At 43.3% G+C, this 25380-nt stretch overlaps 1 protein-coding gene across 1 annotated transcript; it reads left to right on the forward strand.

Annotated features, from left to right (window-relative positions):
• Positions 1 to 704: 704 nt before the first annotated feature.
• On the forward strand, positions 705 to 7998 carry PSKH2 (protein serine kinase H2). The gene is given in 6 exon segments (XM_043879352.1): positions 705 to 827; positions 2944 to 3050; positions 3726 to 3754; positions 3757 to 4079; positions 4081 to 4392; positions 7978 to 7998. Coding segments are annotated over 6 exon segments (915 nt in total).
• Positions 7999 to 25380: the final 17382 nt, after the last annotated feature.

Below are 25380 nucleotides of genomic sequence, written 5' to 3' on the forward strand. Positions count from 1 at the left end.
ACTCTGCTTTGGAGACAGGAAACGTCCTTTAGAGTTGGACGGTGAAGAAACCTGAGTGCCGAAGAATTGACGCTTTTGATCTATGGTGTTGGAGAAGACTCTTGAGAGTCCCTTGGACTGCAAGGAGATCCAACCAGTCCATCCTAGAGGAGATCAGTCCTGAATGTTCATTGGAAGGACTGATGCTGAAGCTGAAACTCCAGTACTTTGGCCACCTCATGCGAAGAGTTGACTCATTGGAAAAGACCCTGATGCTGGGAGGGATTGGGGGCAGGAGGAGAAGGGGCCGACAGAGGGTGAGATGGCTGCATGGCATTACCGACTTGATGGACATGAATTTGGGTAAACTCCGGGAATTGGTGATGGACAGGGAGGCCTGGCGTGCTGAGATTCACAGGGTTACAAAGAGTCGGACATGACGGAGCGACTGAACTGACTGACTGACTGAGGTGAACAGCCAACTCATTGGAGAAGTCCCTGATGCTGGGAAAGATTGAGGGCAGAGGGCATCAGAGGATGAGACGGCTGGACGGCATCACCGACTCAATGGACATGAACTTGGGCAAGCTCCAGGAGATGGTGATGGACAGGGAGGCCTGGCGTGCTGCAGTCCACGGGGTCACAAAGAGTCGGACTCGACTGAGCGACTGAACTGAACTGAACTGAACTGAAGGGAGACATAAGATGTAACTGACATGTAAGTAATGAGCAAGGAAGGCCAGCCAGTTGGTTGGCCTGAGAAGGAGTTTCCTGAGCGCCCCGGGTTGGCCAAGTGGAGGAAGGTCGTCACGGAATCCTCTCATTCGGCAGCATTTGGTGGGACGCAGGTGTGGACGGCCCAACTAGATTCTAGCCCTGGGGTTATTTGGTCGCTTCTTCACAGTATTCTGACCAGAATCTATGCAGAGCCATTTCCTGCCCTCCATGGGAAGTTCTGGAACAAAGATGACTTGATGATTAGTCTAGTATCCACTAAGCCTAGAGAGGAACTAAGTTGGCTGATGCAACTGAACTCGAATCAAAAGGGACGTGGGATCTTGCCAAGCCTGAAATGGTTGGGTGACATCTCTGGTCATCTGTAGCCAGGGGGGCTCTGGTCTAGTCTTTATCTACCCTTGTAACTCAGCTCCTTCCAGTATGAAAGGGTCATAAAAGGAGAGGATCTCAACACTGGAAGGACTTTAGAGACTAACTCAAGGCTCTTCTTTAACCAGTGGGGAGTTGAGCCCCAGAGGATTAAGTGACTTGTCCAAGTTGGTGGCAGAATGAGGTCTAGAAAACAACTGCCTTTCCTCTCCATTGTGAGCCCGCAGTGAGAGATAGATGATAGAATTTAAGTCTGACTATATTCACTTTCTTCTTGGGAATTCATTACAATTGCTTCTGTCAAATAGGTATTATTGTCTTTTCCATTTTTTTAAAAAATCATGTTCAGAAGATTCCCAGTTTGTGGCAGCTGAAGTCAAAGTAATAATTTGTCTCCTGTAATCTCTGAGATGATGACCTACAAAACTACCTTTGGGGCTGCTTTGCAGGAGGGCAGGGATGGAGGGTGGAAGTGCAGGAGGTGGAATGGCCTTGTAGATGCATTCTCCCATGGTTGCTGTTGCAGAATGATTCCTTTCTTAATGTTTTCAAAATACAAGTGAAAATTGGAAATAATAAGCATTCAGTGAATGGGTCTCTCATTCAATATTTATTGCTGTCCCCTCTGTGTCAGGCGCTGCACAAGATATAGCTACCCAAGTCATAAAAATAGTCACCATCCACGGCCATCAGCGGCTCACAAGCAAGGCCAAAGCTTCCAACTTGTTATGGGACATTGGTTTTCTAAAACCATTTATTTCCACAACTCTAAATTTTGCCTTAAAGCTTCCTGTTTCTTCCAATGCCAAATTGCTAGCATTTTTTTTTTCAAATTGTTGATATATAAAAGCCTGTAACAGTGTTGAGTAAAGCTTCTTTTATTTGAGTAGGAGTGTGGTTCCTCAGAAATGGTAATTTCTGATAGCTGATGATTAATCCCATGAGCAAATTAATTTTCCTGCAGTTTTGAGGGCAGAGTGATAAATTAGTATTTGCAAAATGCTTTCATCCACATTAGAGGTAATGTGTTCATCTGCAGACCAACTGAATTTGAAATGCCTGTGATTATCTTCAAAATCACATTGGGAGTGCATGCGAATAAAAATAACAGAGTTGGCAAGAGAAGAAGGGGCAGAATCCATTTAAGATTGCTAAATTGCTATCTGTTTTGATAAGGTAATTGGCCAGAAAATTAAATGCACTGTATAGAACAAAGCTATTTCCTGTAAGCTGGTACAGCCAAATGTCATTTTTATTCAGTAAGCAAGCACAGGAATACAAGGAATAAGTAAGTGGATCAAACCAAAAAGAAATTAGAGGAAGAATAAATTCAGCAAAAAGAAATAAGATTATCTAAAGTACAGGTTGATATCCTCATTTGAATCTTTGGTATTGAGTATGTGTCTAAAAAAATTATCTTTTCCTTGTACCCTCCTTGAGTACATTTCGTTTGTTGAAATCCTTACTTGGGAGAAGTTTTAATAAAGTGGGAAAAGCACCAAGTTATGATGCAGGTAAAGACACCTGGGTTTTAGTCCCCACTCCACAGCTTAACCAATCAGCTAACCTGATCTTCAAATGGCTTCATTGCTAAAATGAGAGATTGGATGAAATCATTCTCTAATATTCTTTCCAGCTGTAAAATCATGATTCTAAGTCAAGCGCTTTCTCAACATTTCTTAAATAAAGACAGGAGATTAAATTCTGATAGGATTCTTAAATTTGCATAGACATTAACACAGATAATTCAAGGTGAAGAGCCCTAGCCTTTGAAATCCATTTGACTTCCTGGTCTTTCTGAGAAATGATTACACGTTACTGGCACACAAAATTCTGTTGGCTCCTTAAATCTTGCAGGTGCAAGGGCGTCAGGGAAACAACGACAGCTGCTGGCTGCAGGGAGGTCCCGATACCGCCCGCCCCCTCCCACCTTCTGAAAGCTGCCCTTTCAATAGCATAACCACGTTGGCTTTCTCAGTGGTCATCGACTAAGGAGCATCTCTGGGCAAGAACCTGAGCGAGATACGAGGCATTCCTGGGACTGAGAGCTCACAGTCAAGCAACCTGAGGAAGCCTACTGCTTGTACCCTGCCTCCTGATACGGTTTCCTCCTCTTTGGAGAAGTTATAAATAGAACTAAGTTTCTTTTTTATTTTCTCCACCTGGCTTGGTGGTTGCTGTTGCAGAATGATAAAAATAAGAGTTGGAGGGAGGAGAGAAAATGGTAGATGGAGGTCCCAAAATTCTTCAAGGAAAATTTGGAGCAATGCATTTGAAGGAATTAGATTTAAATTTCATCTGTTGAAACTGTGTAGCCTTGGGGAATTACTTAGCTTTTTAATATTGCCCGGCAGGGATTTTATTGGATAAAATTTAAAAAAATCCTAGCACATAATAAATGTGTAATAAATGGTAGTTATTGTTATTAAGATTGTTTGTCTTTCAACCAACTAATTACTTTTTATCCCTTGCCTCCGTTTCAAAAGATTTGGGGGAATTTTTAAAAATAATGAACACAAGTAAGGAAACTGGATGTGGGGATGTAAAGCTAGAAAAATTGATGTAAAACATCGAATTAAATCATTTTGAAAATCATCACTTGAGAGGATAGCAGATTTATTTGACTTTGCTTCCAACAGATATGATATCAAGACTTTTATTGGGATTGGCGGTTTCAGGAGGTGGTCAGGGTGGAGCCAAGGACCACCAAGAAACCTTTTGCAATAAAAGTGATGGAAACCAGAATGAGAGAAGGCAGAGAGGTGTGTGAGTCTGAGCTGCCCGTCGTATGGGGGGTTGGCCACTGTTCCATCATCCAGCTCCTGGAGATCTTTGGGGCCAGAGATTGAGTTTATGTGGTGATGGGGTTGGCTCCAGAAAGGGTATTCTTTGATCGACTCATCTCTCAGGGATCCTTTACATAGCAGGACGCTGTCAGAATCCCCCACGTGGTTGCTGATGGCATGAGGTATGTGCATGCATTGAGAATAACTCAACAGAGACCTAAAGCCTGAAAAGCTCTTACACGATCACTCAGGAGTAGACTCACACATTTTAATCACAGACCTTGATTTGGCACACTCTAGGAACAAAAGGGGTGACTGGACAGTGAGGATGCTCGGTGGGACCCCAGAGTACATAGCTTCCAAAGTTTTGCTGAGAAAATCTTATATCAGCTCAGTTGACACATGGATTTTTGGCCTAATCGAGTATGTGTTACTTGGCAGATCCCTGTCTTTTGACGATGAAAACCATGTGAGGCTTTATAGGAAGATTCCGAAAGGCAGAGACAGTTATACAGGAAAGGTAAGAGCCCAGTGTCTTCCTATTGACTTGGTCTTGAATAGATCTTCTTTTTAAAAGAAATTAATTTGTTTTAGTTTGGGTTGTATGGGGTCTTTGTTGCTGCATGCGGGCTTTCATTGCCGGGCGCAGGCTTCTTACTGAGGAGGCTTCTCATCTTGCAGAGCACAGCCTCGAGGTGCGTGGCTTTCAGTAGCTGCCGCCCGTGGGCTCAGTCGTTGTGACTTGTGGGCTCCACAGCTCGGGTTCAGTAGCTGTGGTGTGTGGGCTTAGCTACCCTGTGGCATGTGGGATCTTCCCGAGCCAGGGTTTGAACCTGTATCCCTGCATTGGCAGGCAGTTGAACAGAGTTCCTCAGTTTCCACACTATTGGCATTTGCAGCAGGATGGCTCTTTACTGGAGTGGGGTGGGGAGAGGTGCGGGGTATGGCTGTCCTGCTGAAACAGGAAACAGACAGAGCTGGGCTCCGTCTTCGCCCAGGCTGTGAACATCAGGCTACATGCATGGTCACCCTCCCAGTGGACTCTGAACTTGGCGCCCGATGTCTATAGAAATGGCATACCAATGGAAAACCAGACCCCTGGATGGAAGAGCCTCAGGACTTGTACTTGGACTCTCCCTTGCCTAAAAGAATATGCTGATTATCTCTGTAACAGAACAAAGTGGTAAATTCCATTATGTTTATGGGGATATGACCACAGGCCTATTGATAAATATCCACTGTTTATCTAGTCTTGTGACACATGACTCATGGGTTAACTTTGATCGTATCTCTCTTTTACCTTGTCCAGACTAGTTTCAAGGAATTTGGGGAGGTGGGTTTGAGCAAGTATCCTTAGGGTATATAAGGTTTTCACAAAAGCTGGTTCAGGGTCCTTGGCTAAGAGGAGACTCTGCCTTGGGCCCACTGGTGTAACTGCACTCCACTCTCTGCGTTGTCCTTCTGAGTGAGTTTGTTTCTCTGAACGCGTGGCTACAACACTGTGTGCAGTAGGTTGCTAAGCCTACCAGCTAGGTACCAGGAGATACACCACCAGCAGAGTCTGGTAGATACTGGTATCCAGTAGCTACACTAGATACACACCTTCCCCCAAGCTGTGACAATTAACATTGTCTTCAGACATTCTTAAATGGCCTCTATGGGGCAAAAATCACCCCTGATTGAAAGCCACGTTTCAAGGTAGCAAAGGGCCTCAATGATGGCGCTGTCTGTGGCTAGCACATAACGTTGACAATCAAGTAGGGAAGTGAGTTTGCCACGGCTTCAGTCATCATGCAGAGCCTGAGCCCCCGGTGTAGACTAACGTGTACCCGGAGGCTCAGAGTGATGCTTGGATGTTTGGTGAGACATTTATCTGCCTTGATTCTAGAGGATCCAAGCCCTTTGTGAGATGTGGTGTTTTCTCAGTCAAATGTTTAACCTTGCAGTTTGTGTAGAATATTTATCCATTGTTTAAACTCAGAACTCCCAGTGCTTAGGAATGCGTTAACGTTTTGTTATTTTGTTTAGGGAAGGAAAGCTGCCAATACCTCTGTGTGGGAAGCCTGACAAAACAGGAGATTTACTTCTTACTGAGCAAGTGACCAAATTTATTTTATGTTTAATGATGAAAGGACTTTTTTTTTCTCATACGGAAAAGTATTGATAGTTTGATCATACATACTTAAAGTGTAACATCTATATGTATAACATCTTAAGCAAAATTAAAAGTTAAATAACAAATTGAAAAATAATATTTTCTATCCTCTTGCAGATTTAATGTCTTATTGTACATGTCTATGTTTGAATACAAATTGGTAATTGAGAACTGAGATTTACACAGGGAGGTAGGAAAGGATGGAAAGAATTCACACACAACGCAAATCTTGAGAAGCTTTAAAAAAACATCTAGCATCACTAATGACCAAAGAAATGCAAATGAAGACAACCATATCTTTTCTTTGTCTTTCAAATTGATACAAATTAAGAAAAAAAAAAGCTCTATTTTACTCATTAATGCTATGACTACTAAGAGATTAGCCCTCTTATCCACCGTTGGTACCGGATGAATTGTTACAGATTTCTTGAAAAGTAGTTTGAAAGATACATCTAGAACAGAGACTGCAGCAATGAAATTAAAAGACAGTTGTTCCTTAGAAGGAAATCTATGACAAACCTAGGCATCGTATTAAAAATCAGAGACATCATTTTGCTGACAAAGGTCCATGTAGTCAAAGCTATGGTTTTTCCAGTAGTCATGTATGGATGTGAGAGTTGGACCATAAAGAAGGCTGAGCGCCAAAGAATTGTTGCTTTTTAACTATGGTGTTGGAGAAGACTCTTGAGAGTCTCTTTGATTAATTTGCATATATTGAATCCTTGCATTCTTGGGGTAAATTCCATTTGATCATGTTGTATGATCCTTTAAATATGTTCTTGGATTTTGTTTGCTAGTATCTTCTTGAGGATTTTTGTGTCTATGTTCATCAGTGATATCGGCCTGTCATTTTTCACTTTTTGGGGCATTTTTGTCTGGATTTGGTATCAGGGTGATGGTTGCCTCAGAAAATATTTGAGAGTGTTCTTCCTTCTGCAACTTTTGGAAGAGTTTGAGCATGATAGGTATTATCTCTTCTCAAAATGTTTTATAGAATTCACCTGTGAAGCCATCTGGTCCTGGACTTTTTTGTTGGAAGATTTTAAATTACAGTTTCAATTTCAGTGCTTGTGACCTATCTGTTTATATTTTCTAATTCTTTCTGGTTCAGTCTTAGAAGGTTGTACCTTTCCAAGAATTTGTTCATTTCTTTCAGGTTGTCAGTTTTATTGGCATATAGTTGCTTGTAGTAGTCTCTTATGATCCTTTATATTTCCATGGTGTCAGTTATGATTTCTCCTTTTTCATTTAGATTTTTATTGAGTTCCCTCCCTTTTTTCTTGAAGAGTCTGGCTAAAGGTTTATCAATTGTGTTTATCGTCTCAAAAAACTAACTTTTACTTTTATTGATCTTTGATATTGTTTTCTTCATTTCTATTTCATTTATTTCTGCTCTGACATTTATGATTTCTTTCTTTCTACTGACTTTGGGTTTTCTTTGTTCTTCTTTCTCTGGTTGCTTTAGGTGTAAGTTTGGATTGTTTAGTTGATTTTTTTCTTGTTTCTTGAGGTGAGATGGAATTGACATAAACTTCCCTCTTAGAACTGCTTTTTTATCCCATAGGTTTTGGGTTATTACGTTTTCATTGACATTTGTTTCTATGTATTTCTGTATTTCTTTAGTTCTTTAATTTCTGCAGTAATCACTTGTTTATTTAGCTACACACTGTCTAGTCTCCATGTATTTGTGTTTTTTTTTTTAAAGATTTCTTTCCTGTAATTGATTTCTAATTTCATAGCATTGTAGTCAGAAAAGATGATTGATAAAATTTCAATTTTCTTAAATTTTCCAAGGCTTGATTTGTGACCCAAAATGTGGTCTATCCTGAAGAATTGAGAAAAAAGTTTATTCTGCTGCTTTGGGGAAGGATGTCCTATAAATATCAATTAAATCTACCTGGTCTATTGTGTTATTTAACGCTTGTGTTTCCTTATTTATTTTCTGTCTAGATGATCTGTGAATGGGTGTAAGTGGGCTATTAAAGTCCCACACTACTATCGTGTTACTGTCCATTTCTTCTTTTATGGTTGTTAGCACTTGCCTTATGTATTTAGGGCGGCTGGATGGCATCACCGACTCGATTGGCATGAGTTTGAGTGAACTCCGGGAGTTTGTGATGGACAGGGAGGCCTGGCGTGCTGTGATTCATGGGGTCGCAAAGAGTCGGACACGACTGAGCGACTGAACTGAACTGAACTGATGTTGGGTGCGTAAATGTGTATGCTTGATATGTCTTCTTGGATGGATCCCTTTTCAAACATAGTTTGATTTTCACTTTTATTTCTGGCTGTGCGGAGTCCCTGCTGCGGCACGGGCTTTTCTCTAGTTGCAGCGCACGGGCTCCTCGCCTCAGCGGCCTCTCTTGTTGCGGAGCACAGGCCTCAGGGCCCGGGGTCTCGGGAGCTGCAGCGCGTGAGCGCAGTCGCCGCGGCTCCGGGCTCTAGGGCGCGGGCTCACGGTTGTGGCGTCCAGGCCTGGTTGCTCCACGCACGCGGGCTCCTCCGGGTTCGGGATCTGCGTCTCCTGCACGGGCAGGCAGACCCTTTGCCACCGAGCCGTCAGGGAAGCCCTGCCCAGCACTTTTAGCTTCGGTGCTTTCTTTAGAAGTCAAGAACTGAGAGCATCCTTCCTCTCGTGTCAAGAGCCTCTTACACTTAGAAAAATATCGTCTCTATGAGCTCCGTGTGGGATCAATTCGCTCTTTCTCTATTTTTTTTTTTTATTAGATGTCACCTATAATTAACTTGTGAATGTCTGTTTGCTTTTTCTAGGGTTTACAAGTGTCCCAACAGATAGAGCATTCTGACTTAGTCAAAGCTTGACTTTGAGTAGTTTCAGTTTTGGCAAATATAAGACACAATTTGAAGTCTTCTTTGAATATTGGGAAGAGACAAACCTTAAATATCTATGATATAAAGACGATATACAAAATCTCTTGCTTTTTGAAATAAAGAAGAAAACAATTTTGCTCTATTATTAATAATGTTATGTAGAGTTAATCAGTACTTTGGGACACATTTACATAAAATTTAATTGCAAAGCTCAAGTGAAATCCTACCAAAGCTACAGGCTAATGTTCAAAGAAGGAAGGAAAATAACTGAGGGTTATCATCAGTAGAAATTTTTAATAAAAATTACTGTTTTTGAGAAAATTAATGCTACTTTGAGTGCTCCTAGTCCAAAGATATGAATGATAGCTTAACCATCTACTTAAAAAAATGACTGTTTGTAGTTTTATGAAAACTTATAATTAAATCCATCAATAATTACCTTATACTTCTATAAGCTCTTTTATTTATCGAGTTTCAACATCAATTATAATCCATACATTTTTTTCTTCCTGTTTTATCAAGGTCTCATTGACATAACAGCATTGTATGAGTTTAAGGCATCTGGCATAATTATTTGACTTACATGTATCATGAAATGATTATCACAATAAGTTTAGTGAACATCCATCATCTCCTATAGACACAAAGTAAAAGAAAAAAATTTTTTCCTTGTGCTGAGGACTCTTAGGATTTACTCTTTTAAACAACTTTCACATATAACATACATCAGGATTACTTATTTAATCTTGTTGTACATCCTCAATATGTATTGATCTTGTAACTAGAATGTTCTGCCTTTTGACCACCTTCATCCAATTCCTCTTCTGCCCTCTCACCTGCCTCTGGTAACCAGAAATCTGCTCTCTTTTTCTATAGTTTGTTTTTAAAGTAATTGTCCTACAACAATGTGTTAGCTCCTAGTGCACAATATAGCAATTTGATATTTCTGTGCATCAGAAAATGATCACCCCTACAATCTTTAAAATTTAAGATGTCTCATCTAGAATTTTAGGTACAGTATCTATATTGTGTCCATGTATGCTTGTAATGTCTGGGTTTTTAATTATGATTTAAAATAATAATTCTCTGTGAGAATGCCTTAAAGGAACCAAGAAATATGAAAGCTTTGACTAGTCATAGGGCCATTATTCATTTATAAACTACTTAGTTTTTGGAAAGCAGCTATACTAACCACTGTGTGACCAATGCCTCAGGCAGATGTGTATTTTTTAAGCTGCCCAGGTGGCTCAGTGGTAAAGAATCTGCCTGCCAATGCCGGAGCTGCAGGAGATATGGGTTCAATTCCTGGGTCAGGAAGATCCCCTGGAGAAGGAAATGGAAACCCACTGCAGTTTTCTTGCCTGGAGAATCCCATGGACAAAGAAGCCTGGCGGGTACAGTCCATGGGATCGCAGAGTCGGACACAACCAAGCGGTTGAGCACACACCCCATCTTCTGTACAAGCTGCTACTTTGGCTTTATTAACTGGTGTTCATTAAAGGAGAGAATGAATGTGGGAATCTGGAAGGTAGGACTCTGTTGTCCTTGAAGGGGAGGCTGGGAATCTCCATGGAGACTCCTGGGGCTCCAGGTCTGGGAGAATGAAGGAGGCTGCCGGATACAAAGCCGTGGGTAAACCCTAGGTAAGAGAACCTTGTGCAGAGTATTTAATTTGGGAGCTGATGCAGAAAATCAGAGATGAAAGTGGGGCCTGTTTGTCAGAACGAGGACGGAGGGCAGTCGTGGGTGGGGTGGAGGACAGAGCCGGTGAATGGAGCATGCAGGGGGGAGGGAGCTGGCAGACTCTGCAGGACAGCACGCCTTCGGGGCCCTCTGCAGGGCAGGCTCCTCGGGCCAGCCTCTCAGAAGGCCCTGCACTAGGTCACACTGGAAGAGAATTATTCATCAGCAGATCAGAAAGCAGAACACTACAGTCATTCTCTAGTTCTCTGTTTAGAGGCAAAAGAGTAAAGACATGAATGGAACATGTACCATTGCCCCTGTGGTTCAGCTTCTCAGTCGTGTCCGACTCCATGAGACCCCATGGACCGCAGCACGCCAGGCCTCCCTGTCCCTCACCGTCTCCCGGAGTTTACTCAAAGTCCTGTCCATCGAGTCAGTGATGCCATCCAACCATCTCATCCTCTGTCACCCCCTTCTCCTCCTGCCTCCAATCTTTCCCAGGAATCTTTCCCATTGCTCTCAATAGCTTTTATTTCTCCAAAGCTAACAGTGCAATTTCTAATACCGAGTTTCAGTTTTCTGCCTTCTCTGTTGTTGTTTTGTACAGTTAGCCAGTTTCTGTTACAGAAGACAGAGAAACAGGCACAGATAAAGAAAGGGACAAGAAGGGAGAAAAGGGCCCAAACCGTTCATGAGTATTACAGTGTGCTTGTAACTAACTGGATGAGCCTGGAATAAAAGGAAAGGGCGGTCTTTGTCTTTACGTGGTTCATTACCTCTTCACACAGAATGCTGTTTTTATTTTTAGTTTTGAGGGCACATATTTGTCACAGTAATAGTAGTGGGATAGGTCTGAGAACTTTCGGACAATTTTCATTTTCTAGTCCTCCAAAGGTTGTTAGTGAAATGTATCTATAAAAGAGTCACATGGTGATTTAATAGTAACTAGAACAAGAGCAACAGCAATCGAGGTAATATTTTATACTTTGAAAATCATTTCTCACATACCTTATTACTTTGGTCCTAACAGCAAATCTTTTCTTTTTTTTTTTTTTCTTTCTGGATATTTCTTATGTATTTGCCCACATGGGGTCTCAGTCCTGGCATTCGAGATCTTCCCTGCATGACGTGAGATCTTTCTTTGCAGCGCACAGACTCTCTCGTGGGGGCACCCGGGCTCCAGAGCTCTCTGGTCAGTAGTTATGGCGTGTGGGCTTACCTGCTCTGCGGCAGGTGGGACCTTAGTTCCCAGACCAGGGATCGAACCTGCATCTCCTGCATTGCAAGGCAGATTCTTAACCACTGGACCCCCAGGAACGTCCCCTAAAGGCAACCTTATGAAAGAGAGCTGGTGATCCCACTTTTCTGGTGCAGAAACCAAGATCTCGCGATTCCGAGTTGAGTGTGGCCGCTCAGCCTCTCTGATCCAGACCCGCTGACCTCCGTCCCCAGCTCTTTCCGCGTGACGGCGGGTTGACAGGACAGTTGACATCACTGTCTTCCTGAGGCTGAGGAGAAACGCCGCATGGGGATTTTCAATCCGAAGACTGGACGCGGCCAACTCTCGGAGGAGAAATGATGCGGACAGCCTCAGTGGCTGTCACGTGGGTGTGAAAACTGCTGACGGGACTGGATGACCTCACCAGATGACAGAGCTCCAGAGGAGGAATCTGATTAAACTTGTGGTCTCAGGAACTGATCGTTTCATGTCACATTACACTAGTCAAAAAGTTTGAGCATGCACGCTGTTTTCATGCATTTCTAGAATATATACATGTATGCATATTAATCTGTTTTCTACTTTATGAAACATAGGCAAAAATAAAATTTAGATTAAGAAGATAAAAATATAGTAGGCGTTCTAGCATTTTCCCCCTTGTACTTGTTGTTTTCTAATATGCAACATGAAATCGTCTTCTATATACTCTCCAGCTGTTCTTTATGGCTCAGGGATTCTGTAATTTATAACTTGTGTTTGAATAATGAGTTTTGTCTGAAGAATTTTTGTCCAGGACATCAGTTAACCTTATTTTCTGCATTTTCAATGTATATTCATTGGGTCATCTTAATGAGCTCTCCATAGGTCTCATTGCACATATTTTGTATTCTTTCCAGCTTTCAGTGGCTTGTCTCATTATAATGTTCCACTAAAGACAAATGATTTAACTTTAAGTAGTCTTGAACCCAAATAAATATGTATGGATTCAGGACCAAATAAAAGTCTAGTCAGAATCAGAGGACGTGCCATCATGAGTGTCAGCCACTGACATGTTTGGTCTAGACTTGCAAGGTTTATGTTTGATTTTCCCTGTGTTTGAGTATTTGGCAAACACATTCATTTATTTTAAGAATTTTACTTTGGGGAAAAATATTTCTCACAGGTCATCTATCTAAATAAACAGAGGGGAAAAAAAAGAAAAATAATTCTTATACTGGTTTCTTTGATCCAAATTTTCAGAATGGTAAGAGATTGGAGGATGTAATGTTTATGTACAGAATTTGATTTTTTTTCCCCCACAAGAACAAAGACAATAGTTTGTAGGGATTCCCTTATTTATCTTGAGATTTACAATTAAAAAAAATACACATCAACTAGAAACTGTTGTTTGAGATATAGCAAATAAATGGGCAGTCTTCTCAATCTCTCTCCTTTGTAGATGAGGAGGGATACAAAATCGTAGTATTTTTTTTTCCTAGATACATGCTGCGCATTGGTAGGTAACACAGAATAGGAATTTGAGAAAAAGCAAGTGCCCTTTTGTCCCCGTTCTCAGAAAAATCACTGTGATTTTCTGCCATTGCACTGAAGTGCAAAAGCTGTAGACTTTGCCAGAATATGTGCCTGAAACCTCAAATAGCTGAATGCACATGTCATATTTCTGCTACCGGCGGAATTGTAGGCAGCCAACTGGCGCAGTGAGGCCTTCGGTGCTCAGAGGAAATGCGCTGTGGTGGGTTCTCCCCTGAAGCCCCCTTCTCTCTCCATACTGGAGATGTAGGCGTAGTAAGTCCAGAGCAAGCTTTCTTCTTGTTGCTGTTGTTGTTTTAATTTTTTTAATTTATTTTTTAATTGGAGGAAAATTGCTTTATAATGGTGTGTTGGTTTCTGCCTTATAACAGGGCAAACCAGCCATAGTTATACATGTATCACCGCCCTCTTGCGCTTTCCTCCTCTCCCCACACCCCCAGCTCTCTAGGTCCTCAGAGAGTACCAGGCTGGCTCTGTGTTATAGAGCAGCTTCCCACCGGCTTCTGTGTTCCACCTGGTTGTGTATATGGGCAATAGAATAAAAATAAACGGTGGTGTTACTTCAGACTAAAGAGCTTCTGCACAGCAAGCTACAAAAGACAGCCCACAAGATAGGAGAGAGTATTTGCAAACCATATATCCGACAAGAGGTTCATCTCCAATATAAAAGAGACTTCTACAGGTCAATATTAAAAAACAAAACAAAAAAACTAGCAGTTTTAAAAATGGGCTAAAGACTTGAGTAGACATCTCTCTGAGATGACGTACAGATGGCTATTAAGTACATAAAAAGGTGCTCAACATCACTAATCATCAGTGAAATGCAAATCAAAACCACAAGGTCACCTCACAGCTGTCACGAACGAAGCAAAAGACAGTAAGTGTTTGCGAGGATGTGGAGAAAAGGGAATTCTTGTGCAGTGTTAGCGGAAACGTGCATTGGTGCAGCTACTATGGCAGACAGTGTGGTGGCTTTGGGGCTTAGGAGAGGCAGGGCTGGCCGGGAAGATGGGCTGAGTCCCAGAGAAGAACAGCAGCGGGGAGCGTGGAGTCCAGGGAGGTGGTCTGGGGCAGCGGGGACCAGACCAGGAGGATCGGGCACCCAGGTGGAGGGCGGCAACCAGGACTCAGCGCCCAGGAGAGGAGCTTGACACCAGGCCCACGGTTCCCCAGGGGCAGAGCGCCTGTTTCCACGGTGACTGGGGACCATTGGCGAGAGACCCCCCAGACCAGAAGGGCCCAGGGGGATCGCGGCTCGTGTGATCCACGTCTCCTACATGCTCAGCCTCTGAAGAGCAGGGACCAGACCTTATTTGCTTCAGAAACCCCAGAGCGTGGTAGTCTGCACTTGGCAGGCACGCGCTGTTTGAAAGTGAAGCTGGACTGGCCTGGTCTCCCCCTGCCCTTGTCCCAAGGGTTTCCTCACTGAAAAATCAAAGTCCCCGCTGACCTAAATCTTAGTCAAATGTAGACACTGGGGGGATGAGACGGGAAAGGCTCAAGCGGCCTAGCAGGGTGGACACCGGGGGTTTTCATGAGCAGGAGAAACACCCTCCCCTCTCCTGCTGGCTACCCCGGGGCCCGGCTCGCTGTCTCTGCCCGGATAAAGGATTTTAAACAGAGGGCTGCGACTGGGCAAGCCCCCTTCGCTCCAGCTTTTGTGACGTTCCTACAAATCGACTTACTCTGCTTTCAGTTGTCTCCCTGAAACAGTCCATGGGGTGGCAAAGAGTCGGACTCGGCTGAGAGGCTAACACTTTCACTGAGAAATTCATAAACTTTTCACAGGCTCGCTTCCTTGTTCCGTTGGTTTGACGTCAGCAGGAGCTTGTAGGTCGTGTTCTAACGTCCGGGGTGTTCGTCCCACCGCCTCTCTCCACCACGGAGAAACAGACTGATGAGCCAATCCACCAAAACCCTGGCAGTATCATCTTCCGACATGCTAGTTTTGAATAAAAACATGCTCATTTATTTATTTATGGTGGCGCCGGGCCTTCGTTGCAGCACTGGGGCCAGCTGAACTGTCTCATGGCATGTGCGATCTTCCCGGACCAGGAATCGAACCTGCGTCCCCTGAATGCCAGGCATGTTATTAATACCGCGGAACTGCCAGGGAAGTACTGAATAAAATGACTTTGACAGGTCTACAAATCACGGAATTCTGTTGTGAGCTCCTGAGAGAAAAATACAAATTAGCCGTGTTTCATATGTTTTGACCCTCTCCTACCATCCTCTGGTGAAATGAGGTATTGCAAACCAATTTCTAAACATTTGGATCTTCTTTACTTGAACGTGGTTAATATGAATTAACTGAAAAGAACACAACTAATTTTACAAAAGATACGTTGTCTCATATTTCCTTTTACATTACTTTTTTTATTAATAGAAATCATTTCTATTTTTCTAATAGAGAAAGAAGATTTATCCTGAATAATATCAATTTCCTCCTTCATCATTGTCTAATATCCATTTACATTGTCTTGTATTATTATTTGTCCTGAGTTTTTTTTATATCTAAATATTTTCTCTCTTACTCTTTCTCCTTGTCTCCTGGTGGTTATGTGACTGTTTACTATTATCTGTTTGCATATTTTAAAATTGTTTGTCAAAAAAATCCACTTTCCATGATATAAGGTTGATAACTATATTTCAAGGAGTTCAATGTTTGATTGATATAATCTGAATAATAGAAACCATGCACATATGAGCTATATTTTTTCATTCTATTGCATATCATAGCATTATTTATTAAAATACATCATATAAAAATGTAATGGCGAATAGCCTATAAGTGTACAAACTTCTGGAAAGTTAAAACACTTAAGCTACAGTGAAAGCATCTTCAACTGGATATGTGGACTAATTACTGATTTGTGTTTGAAATATATATATATATATTTTTTTTTTTTTTTGAAGTGAAGTTTCACTTTCAAAAAGGCACTTTAACCAAGAGTTAAATTCATAGACAAAGGTTCTGAAACATGAAACATGGATTTGTGGGAATCTGAGTCTGGAGATGGTGCATCAGTTTCCCAGGGCTGCTGGAACAAATGATCACAGACTGAGTGTCTCAAAACAACAGGAATGTGCTCTGGAGACCAGAGTCTGAAGTCCGGTCCCGGCGGGTTTGATTCCTCGCGGAGGTTCTCGGGGGAATCGGCTCCGTGCCGCTTTCCTGGCTTCCGGCGGCTGCTGGCGACGCTTGACGCTCTTTGGCCTGGGGCCGCCCTCCGGCTTCTGCCTCGGTCTTCACGCGGCTTCTCTCTCTGTGTGTCCCTGTCTCGTTCTCTGTCTTTTATAAGGATGCCCATTACCAGATTTCCCGCCTTAATTTAGGATGATCTCATCTCTGGATCTTTACCTTGATTATACTTTAGTCTTAATCCAAACAAGATCATGTTCTGAAGTTCTTCTTGGACGTGTGTTTTAGGGTCATCATTCAGCCCACCACGGATGGAAATCGGCACCTGTATCTGCGGCCCTGAGGTCACACGTGGGGTCCTTCATTAGATTAGGTCCTTCATTAGGTCCTTCATTTAGCCTGCCTAAAGCATCGCCTTCCTCTATCTGTTGTCAGTGGCGCTGGCCTTGGGGCTCCACTTCCAATCTTTCATGAAATGGAGCTCTGAGTATTATTAACTGGTGGGTTTGTTTGAAACAGTGTTCTGTGGAATTCTCCCAAGTCTATAAAATTGCATAATTCCATTCTATTTCCTAGTATATCAGTTCAGGAAATGGGAACAGTTTAATTTTGCCTCTGAGAAATAAAGTACGACTTATTCTGAAATCTTTATTAATTTATCCATTTCTTGTTTCAAAGGTTGTAAGGTATCTTACATAAGTAGATAAAAAATGAGGTAAAAATCAGTTTGAGTTAAGTAGAAGAGGAAGGCTGGAAAAAGCAAAATGGGAGCAGAAAGGATACGAATAAGTTAGAAGGCAAGATTATTACATGAAATTTACAAGTAAAAATATTAAAAACCATAGATTGTAGAAGGCGATTTGCTAAAGATAAACTTCAAATTTGACTCTCAGCTTTCTAGGAGTCGATTCAAAGAAGAAAACAGCTACATGCTTCAAAGTGCCCGTAAAATCAAAGCAAATTAATTTTAATTAGTTGCTTGGAGGGAGCACATTCTTTCCTGACTCTGGGACTCAAAAGAAAATTTCTTATGGGATCCCCCGGAGAGGACGCGCAAGTGCAATACAATTAGCAGCATCTTTAGAGTAAACACAGTGAGAAGTTTCAACAAGTTTTCTTGCTTATGATGTCCCTGAATATAAACCAGTGGGTGATTTGGTGAAGAGAGGTCCTGGGAGCTCCAAAGTGCCAGGTACTGAGCCCATGCGTTTGTCCGGATTGCTGGAGAGAGGGATTGTGAGAAAATCAAGAGGAAGGGATATCTCACATGTCTTCCAAGTGATACTGCAAATATATTGCTTCTCAGCGTGATTTTGGCTTGTGCTGTAAGCGCGGCACGGCCGGCGGCCGGCAGGCTCAGCTGTGCGTGCTCCGGCCGGCAGTCAGACGGGCGGGCGGACGGCCAGCCTGGCTCCCGCCGCAGGGCAGAGGGTGAGGGCACCGCCTTGGGGGCCGCATGATTTCCTCCAGGAGCCGGCGCCTGCTGCAGGGCCCGAAGGGGCTTCCCGGGCGGCTCAGTGGTAAAGCATCCGCCTGCCAATGCAGGAGACGCAGGAAGATCCCCCGGAGGAGGGCATGGCAACCCACTCCAGTATCCTGGCTTGGGGAATCCCATGGACAGAGGGGCCTGGTGGGTGACAGTCCTTGGGGTCACCGAGTCAGACTCCATTTAGCAACTAACTGAGCGCGTACCCAGTGCCCCGAGGAAAGGGCATCCAGAGCCACCGAAACTCCACAGCAAAACGAGAGCGGTGATTTCAGATTTGAAAAATCTTTAGATGTTTACGGCGAAATACTGCAGATGTGAAAACATTTCAGGAAAGTTTCACAGAACCTTTACTATTAAATAATGTTTTTTTTCCTTGGTGTAACTTCTGAATATTCATTGGAAGGAGAGATGCTGAAGCTGAAGCTCCAATACTTTGACCACCTGATGCAAAGAACTGACTCATTGGAAAAGCCCTGATGCTGGGAAAGATTGAAGGCGGGAGGAGAAGGGAACGACAGAGGATGAGATGGTTGGATGGCATCACTGACTCGATGGACATGAGTTTGAGTAAGCTCCGGGAGTTGGTGATGGACAGGGAAGCCTGGCGTGCTGCAGTTCATGGGGTTGCAAAGAGTCGGACACGACTGAGTGACTGAACTGCACGGAACTGAACTTCTAAAATAAATGAGCATAAAAAAAACTATTTCTAGGGACTCCCCTGGTGGTCCAGTGGTTAAGAATCCACCTTCCAAGGCAGGGGTTTCAGACTGGATCCCTGGTCAGGGAAGTAAGATCCCACACGCCGTGGGGCAAGTAAGCCCACGCACAGCAACTTGAGAAAACCCCGAAGGACCACGACTACTGAGCCTTCAGACTGTAGAGCCTGTGAGCCTCAATCAGGAATCCAGGGGCCGCAACACAGATCCAGCAGAGTCAAAACTTAAAATATACATCTCTATCTATCTAAACAAATAAAGCATGTTATTAATTCTGCCTTATTGCATTTATTCAAGAAAAATTTTTTAAAAAGCTATTTCTAGAGTAATAGTAAATTAACATATCATGTAGACAAATAACTTAATGCTAGTTAAAAGCTGGGAATCATCTGACCAAAACAATGACTTCGATTTTAAAAGATCACTAGCCCTTCTTTTCAATAGATACCAGACAGCAGTCTCATTTGTCTACTGAAATCATATCTAGTTTGTGGCAACAGAACCTTCTATTCTGCATTTAAAAAAAATGGCTACCTATGGTTTTATTTTATATAGGATTCCTTACCAGCTATTAGCACATTTTGTTGATAAAATAAATGATCTAGCTACAGATAGAAGATAAACTCCTCTCAGTGGCAAGGAAAAAAAATCTTTGTTTTAGCAAAAGAGCAAGCACAAGTTTGTTTTGGCCACCTTATGTCCTAACAGGACCAGAGAGAAGCCAGTTTCACTTGCCTCCCATCACTGCAGAGGTTTGGGATGCGTGAGCGGGGTTGTCACTTTTAGGCTGGGTACTTGACCACACGCATCTTGTGTGTGCATGCCAAGTCACTTCAGACATGTCCAACTCTTTGCGACCCCATGGACTGTAGCCCACCAGGCTCCTCCATCCAAGGGATTCTCCAGGTGAGAATACTGGAGTGGATTGCCATGCCCTCCTCCAGGGGATCTTCTTGACTTAGGGATCGAAACCTTGATTCTTATGTCTCCTGTGTTGGCAGGTGGGTTCTTTACACTAGCACCATCTAGGAAGCCTGCACCTCCGGTCCCCTTAAACACCAGTTCCTCCAGCATTTAAAAATTGGGGCAGAGAGCCTGGAGCAGGAGGGCTGCTCAGGGTCTGTGGGGCCATCCAGGGGGTTAACTTGCAGGGTTCAGTTGGATGGTTCTCCTGTGAATCCAGAGGCAGAGTTCTGCTTGTTCTTCAGTTCAGCTCAGTTCAGGCTCAGTTGTGTCCGACTGTTTGCAACCCCATGGACCGCAGCACGCCAGGCCTCCCTGTCCATCACCAACTCCCGGAGTTTCCCAAACTCATGTCCACGGAGTCGGTGATGCCATCCAACCATCTCACCCTCTGTTGTCCCCTTCTCCTCCCGCCTTCAGTCTTTCCCAGCCTCAGGGTCTTTTCTAATGAGTCAATTCTTCACATCAGGTCCATCTGAAGTTGGATTCAGGCCCCCGGCAGTGCTCCTGGTACTAACTCGGTGTGGCGGCTCTAGCCGCAGTTCAGAGCAACTTCAGAAGAGCCCGGTGCCAGGGCTGGCTTTGGATCGAGAGTGATCAGTGCGGTGCAGTCCCAGGTGCTGTGCATTGCAGGACTTCCGTGCTAAGGACATTTATGCCAGAATAAATGCCACCAACTCAGAGTGGGTTAGGGACAAGCCGGATAGTGACAAGGGGTGGGTGGTGTGGGAGACAGCATTTTATGGCCTTTTAGGAAAGATCTGTGCCCAAGACAGAAGCGCAAAGCCGAGGGGAAGGGAGTCAAGGACAGGTCACTTCTCTGCACACACGCCGGTGTCCCTGAGGAACCCAAAGCAACGCGGCGCTCTGGAGTGGAGAAGGCGCCCCAGGGTGAGCCGTGAATTCCAGCTTGGGTTGAGGTTTCCATTAGTCTAGGCTCCTGCCAAGACAGGGGCCTGGACTGGTACTTTTCCAAGGGCCAGCTGGTCTCCACTGGGGTCCCCGACAGAGCAGGAGACTCCACCAGCTGGGGGAGGGGGGGCGTGCTCACTGCTGCCTGGCAGGAAAGCTGGGGAGGAGGCTGGCACTACGGGGATGTGACCGTGTGCAGGAGCCGCGGTGATGGGCTGTGAGCGGGAGTCTTCTGCAGGGACCCTGCGGTGCCCCCCGTGGGAATTATTCTCCATGAAAGACCAGTATCACAGGAGCAACTGCTTTCTATGTCCAGATATGGGTATTTCTGAAAATAGGTCTTTCTTTAAAGTCTGAAACAAATAAAGAAAAACAAACGAAAAAACAAAACCCTGTAGCTGCTGGAGAGAAAAAAAAAAAAAGAGGCAAAAACTAGTCCAGAAGGATCCTCAAAATTCCTACCTAGTCAAACCTTCAAGAAGGAAAAAAACCTATGAACAAAACTTTATCAGAAGCCTTTATATAACTGATAGATTGAAATATGTTTCAGACCTTAGAATATCAGCCTTTGATATATTACGTCTATTGGAATGTACACATCTATACGAGAGAACTTTCACAAATGTGATAGCCATTCAAAACAAGTAGAGGAATACATTTCATTTAGAAACAAACATCTAATTACAATGTTGTAAAGCTTAGACAAGGTTTCCAACAATAATAATGCATAATTGACTATATTATATTGTAATACATATTTTAATAAAAGTAAAATTTATTTTTTTAGCCAATGACATTTTACTGTTAATAAGTAAAACTTAGGTTTCTTAAAAAATTTTATTTTATCTTTAGTCTACCCCTTTGAAATCACTGTGCATTTTCCCTAAAGTCTCTATCAATAGAATATTGGTTGGCCAAAAGTTCCTGAGTTTTTCTCTAAGGGTACAAACTTTTTGGTCAACCTAATAGTATTTGCAAACAATTTTAAAGTATATAAAAACACAAATACATTTACTGATTAAAAACTAGATAGGAAAGTTTGGGGACCATTTGTTTAAGCTATCAAAAGAGTATTTCTGATGATTAGCACACTCAGATTTAACTTTTCGATATTACTGAATATTCTGAGTTCTGCTTTGAATTCAGGAATGCAAACTTACAGAGTCAAATTCAGAAGAAAGGCCAGTAAAATCCACAAATAATTTTGCTATTCCTGACAAATTTTCCCTCGAAAGATTAAAAGTATATAATTGTGGTCAATAGCTTAGTTTAGAATTAGTCAAGAAGAAAAACGGGGGACTTCCCTGGTACTGCCAGTGCAGGGGACACAGGTTTGATCCCTGGTCCGGGAAGATCCCATGTGCCGTGGAGCAGCTACTGAACCACGCACCCTTCAGCCTGGGCCCTGGAATAAGAGCAGCCCCTGCAGTGAGAAGCTCTCAAACAGCAAGGGAGACCCAGCATAGCCGTCAGTAAACGAAAGAAGGACAGTGAGAAATGGCATTTCTTGCAATGTCCAAGAAGTTAATAGTTTAGACTTAGGAAGAGAATTGCTCCTTTAAAAATGGGAAAGACGATCACTGGCCACAGGATAACGTCATAGATGTTATAACCAAAGAGGCCAGGATTGAAGCTCAAGATTCACAACAATTGTTACAAAGTTTTGAAGGCAGAATATCACCTTGTTGGTTAGTTAACATCATTTCTGTTCCACCTTCTCTCTATATAAAACATTATTTAACAACTTTTTCTTGAAAAATCTGGGTCATATGGCGACTCTGTTTTTAGTTTTTTGGGCACTTCCATCCTATGCTCCATAGTACCTGCACCAGTTTACATTGCTACCAACAGTGCTGGAGGTTCCCTTTCCTCCTGTCTCCAGCATTTGCTATTTGTAGACTTTTTGATAAGGACCATTTATTTTTATTTTCTAAATTCTGCACCACTGTAGTAGCTTCCACACTGGACGCTCTGCCTGTGGTTTCTTTTCTTTCCATTTGTCTTCCACATCACACACACACACCCACACCCTGTACTTCTGAAACACAGATCTTAATTGTGGCATCAGTTCAGTTCAGTTCAGTCGCTCAGTCGTGTCTGACTCTTTGCGACCCCATGAATCGCAGCACACCAGGCCTCCCTGTCCATCAACTCCCGGAGTGCTGAAAATGCTTGAGAAATGTCCTCCAACGACCTACTGAATACGTCCAAGCTCCAAGTAGAGTCTTCGTGCCATCTTTCTAAGACGCTTAAAACCACCTTTCCGGCCTGTTCCCTGACGGCTCTGACTGTGGTCACGCCGCCTGCCCGTCCTGAAACCCCCGCAGGCTGCAGCGCCCCCGCCCGGCAGCGCAGCCTCGGCGCGGGCCTCCTCCTCCCCGCCGGGCAGCGCGAGCCTGCAGAGGTGTGTGCGGCGTCTAATCCTGCTGCCGGACACGCATATAAGCTCTCAGGAAAACGAAAGCTGAAGGAGATTCCTGTCGTCTCACCGCTTGGATCCGAAGCAGCGGTGACACTTGGCTGGCCCCTGCAGGCCTGCGGAGCTGCCCTTACAGTCATGAGAATCTCAGGAGAACAATGGACGCTTCTGTTTCTTCATTCAGCTCGTGACTCGATCCAACACATGACACTTACTCCTTTTCCTTTTTTATATGCAATTTTACTGTTTATCTTCCAGATTACAATGGACATACATGCTCATTGTACAAATCTATAAACTGCAAAGAGAAAGTCAAATTACTTACAGTAACAATAACCAGAGATAGCTACAGTTCAAATTGCCGTACTTCATAAATATGTACACTCTGTTTTATAGTATGTTTTTTCTCTATTTTTAGATTGTGAAAATTTTCTTTTTAAAGATTCTTCCATAAAATTTTAAAAATGACTACATGGTGCTTTATCATGCGGATAAGATCTTGACTTATTTAGCCATTATAGACTCTACTTTTGAGTGTTTAGGTTGTTTCCAAAACTTTGTTATTGTAGATAAAAGTACAGTGAAAATATTTGTAGCATCCGTCTTTCCACATTTGTCCTTGGAATACACCTTCAGGATGGAATTGAGGTATCAGAGGGCATGCACTTTTTATTTTCTAGACATTCTGTATAAATTGATACCTCCCACACTCTTGCCAAAATATTGGGTACTGGTAGTTTTAAAAGAATCTACTCAAAATAGGTACCAAAAAAAAAAGAAAGAAAATGGCACCGTGAACTGCTTTTTTACCATTCAGCTGCAGGTGATGCCGAAGGTGAACTGGAGGGTAGAGAACATAACTAAACACACGTGTGCAAGGACAGTGTGTTGTGTTATTTGGCAAGACTTTAAAATTCAGACCCCTCCTCCCTCTTTTGCTTTACCTATCAAGAATAAGGCAAACAAATCCAGAGGAGAAATAGTCTATAATTTATCACCAAATTGCACAAAGCAGCTTATTTTAATGAGATAGTCTTGGTGACTCAGAGGCTCTGTCCTCTGATGCCCACCTCAGCACCTAGAAAGGCCTGCCTGGCTTCCCCATCCTGGGTGAGGCCCGTGTCGGCCTGGCCTGAAGGATGGCAGTCTGACTGTTTATGACCTTCCGCTTGGGGCAGAGGCAGGGATGGACTTCACTTGCGCCCACGTTTCCGTGAGCTGACATACGGATGACAGAAAGGACCTCCGCCTCTCCGTCACTGTGAGTGGCTGCTCTCAGCGAATTCTGTGGATCTGATTATTCGTTCGTGCTTTTAAGGAGCCTGCAGTCAAGTGGCTTTGCTCAAACTTGGGAAGCTGTGGAGTCTCATAGGTACTTTCTTATGCAAAAAGTGCAAAATTTAAAGACTCATTCATGAGAGCTAACGGGCAGTGGGCTCACTGGGTGGGGAGGGCATAATAGCCAACAACTTCTCACAACGCAATGAAAATACCAATTGCTCGCTTTTCTAGTTTACCTTATTTTTTATTTAATTTTATTGACAATTGTTTCGGTCATCAATATTTTCTTTTTAAAAGACAGTGTAATTCTGCCACTATAATTCTATTCTCATCCATTCAACTTGCTTAGCTTATAACCTTAACCCTTGTTCTAGGTACTATGATCAGCATGGCAGCTGCAGAGAGGACTCGCCCTGCCCTTTGCTGGGTTCCTACCTGTCCAGGCAGGAAATGGGCATGACTGGGGGTGAAAACCACATGGATTCAATGGGCGGTAGGTTGAGAGTCGATTCAGTTGTGTCTGACTCTTTGTGACCCCATAAGCCACAGCACGCCAGGCCTCCCTGTCCATCACCAACTCCCGGAGTCCACCCAAACCCATGTCCTTTGTGTCGGTGATGCCATCCAACCATCTCGTCCTCTGTCATCCCCTTCTCCTCCTGTCTTCAATCTTTCCCAGCATCAGGGTCTTCTCAAATGAGTCAGTCCTTCCCATCAGGTGGCCAAAGTATTGGATGGGGATACCTAGTCCTAGAGGAACAGATTACAGTAGTAACTCTGACACTAGATGGCGCCATGAGGCACTCATGTGTTAGTATTTCATCAGTCTGGAGTTCAAACTGAAGCTTGAGGTTGAAAAAATTCATTAAAGAAAGGGCACGGTTTCTAAAGTCTACATTTTTTCACCTTTATAAAAATCTTCATATAGTCTTCAAAACTAATGGATTCTAGACATGCATTTCCCGAGATCGGTAAGAAAGGCATCTGGTGTGGATATGAGACTTTATGCTTGCTGAGTGGGAAGAACACAGGCACACTCTGGCAGAGGGCAGCTGACATGCAGAACGTGCAACTGTGACCACCGCTCTCTTGCTGGACTTAAAATAGTCCAATATTTAGTGGCAAGCTTGTGGGACAAGAGATAACTGAACAGATAGAGAAAATAAG

Source organism: Cervus elaphus, chromosome 21 (assembly GCF_910594005.1).
Source record: "Cervus elaphus chromosome 21, mCerEla1.1, whole genome shotgun sequence".
NCBI classification, from domain to species: Eukaryota; Metazoa; Chordata; class Mammalia; order Artiodactyla; family Cervidae; genus Cervus; species Cervus elaphus.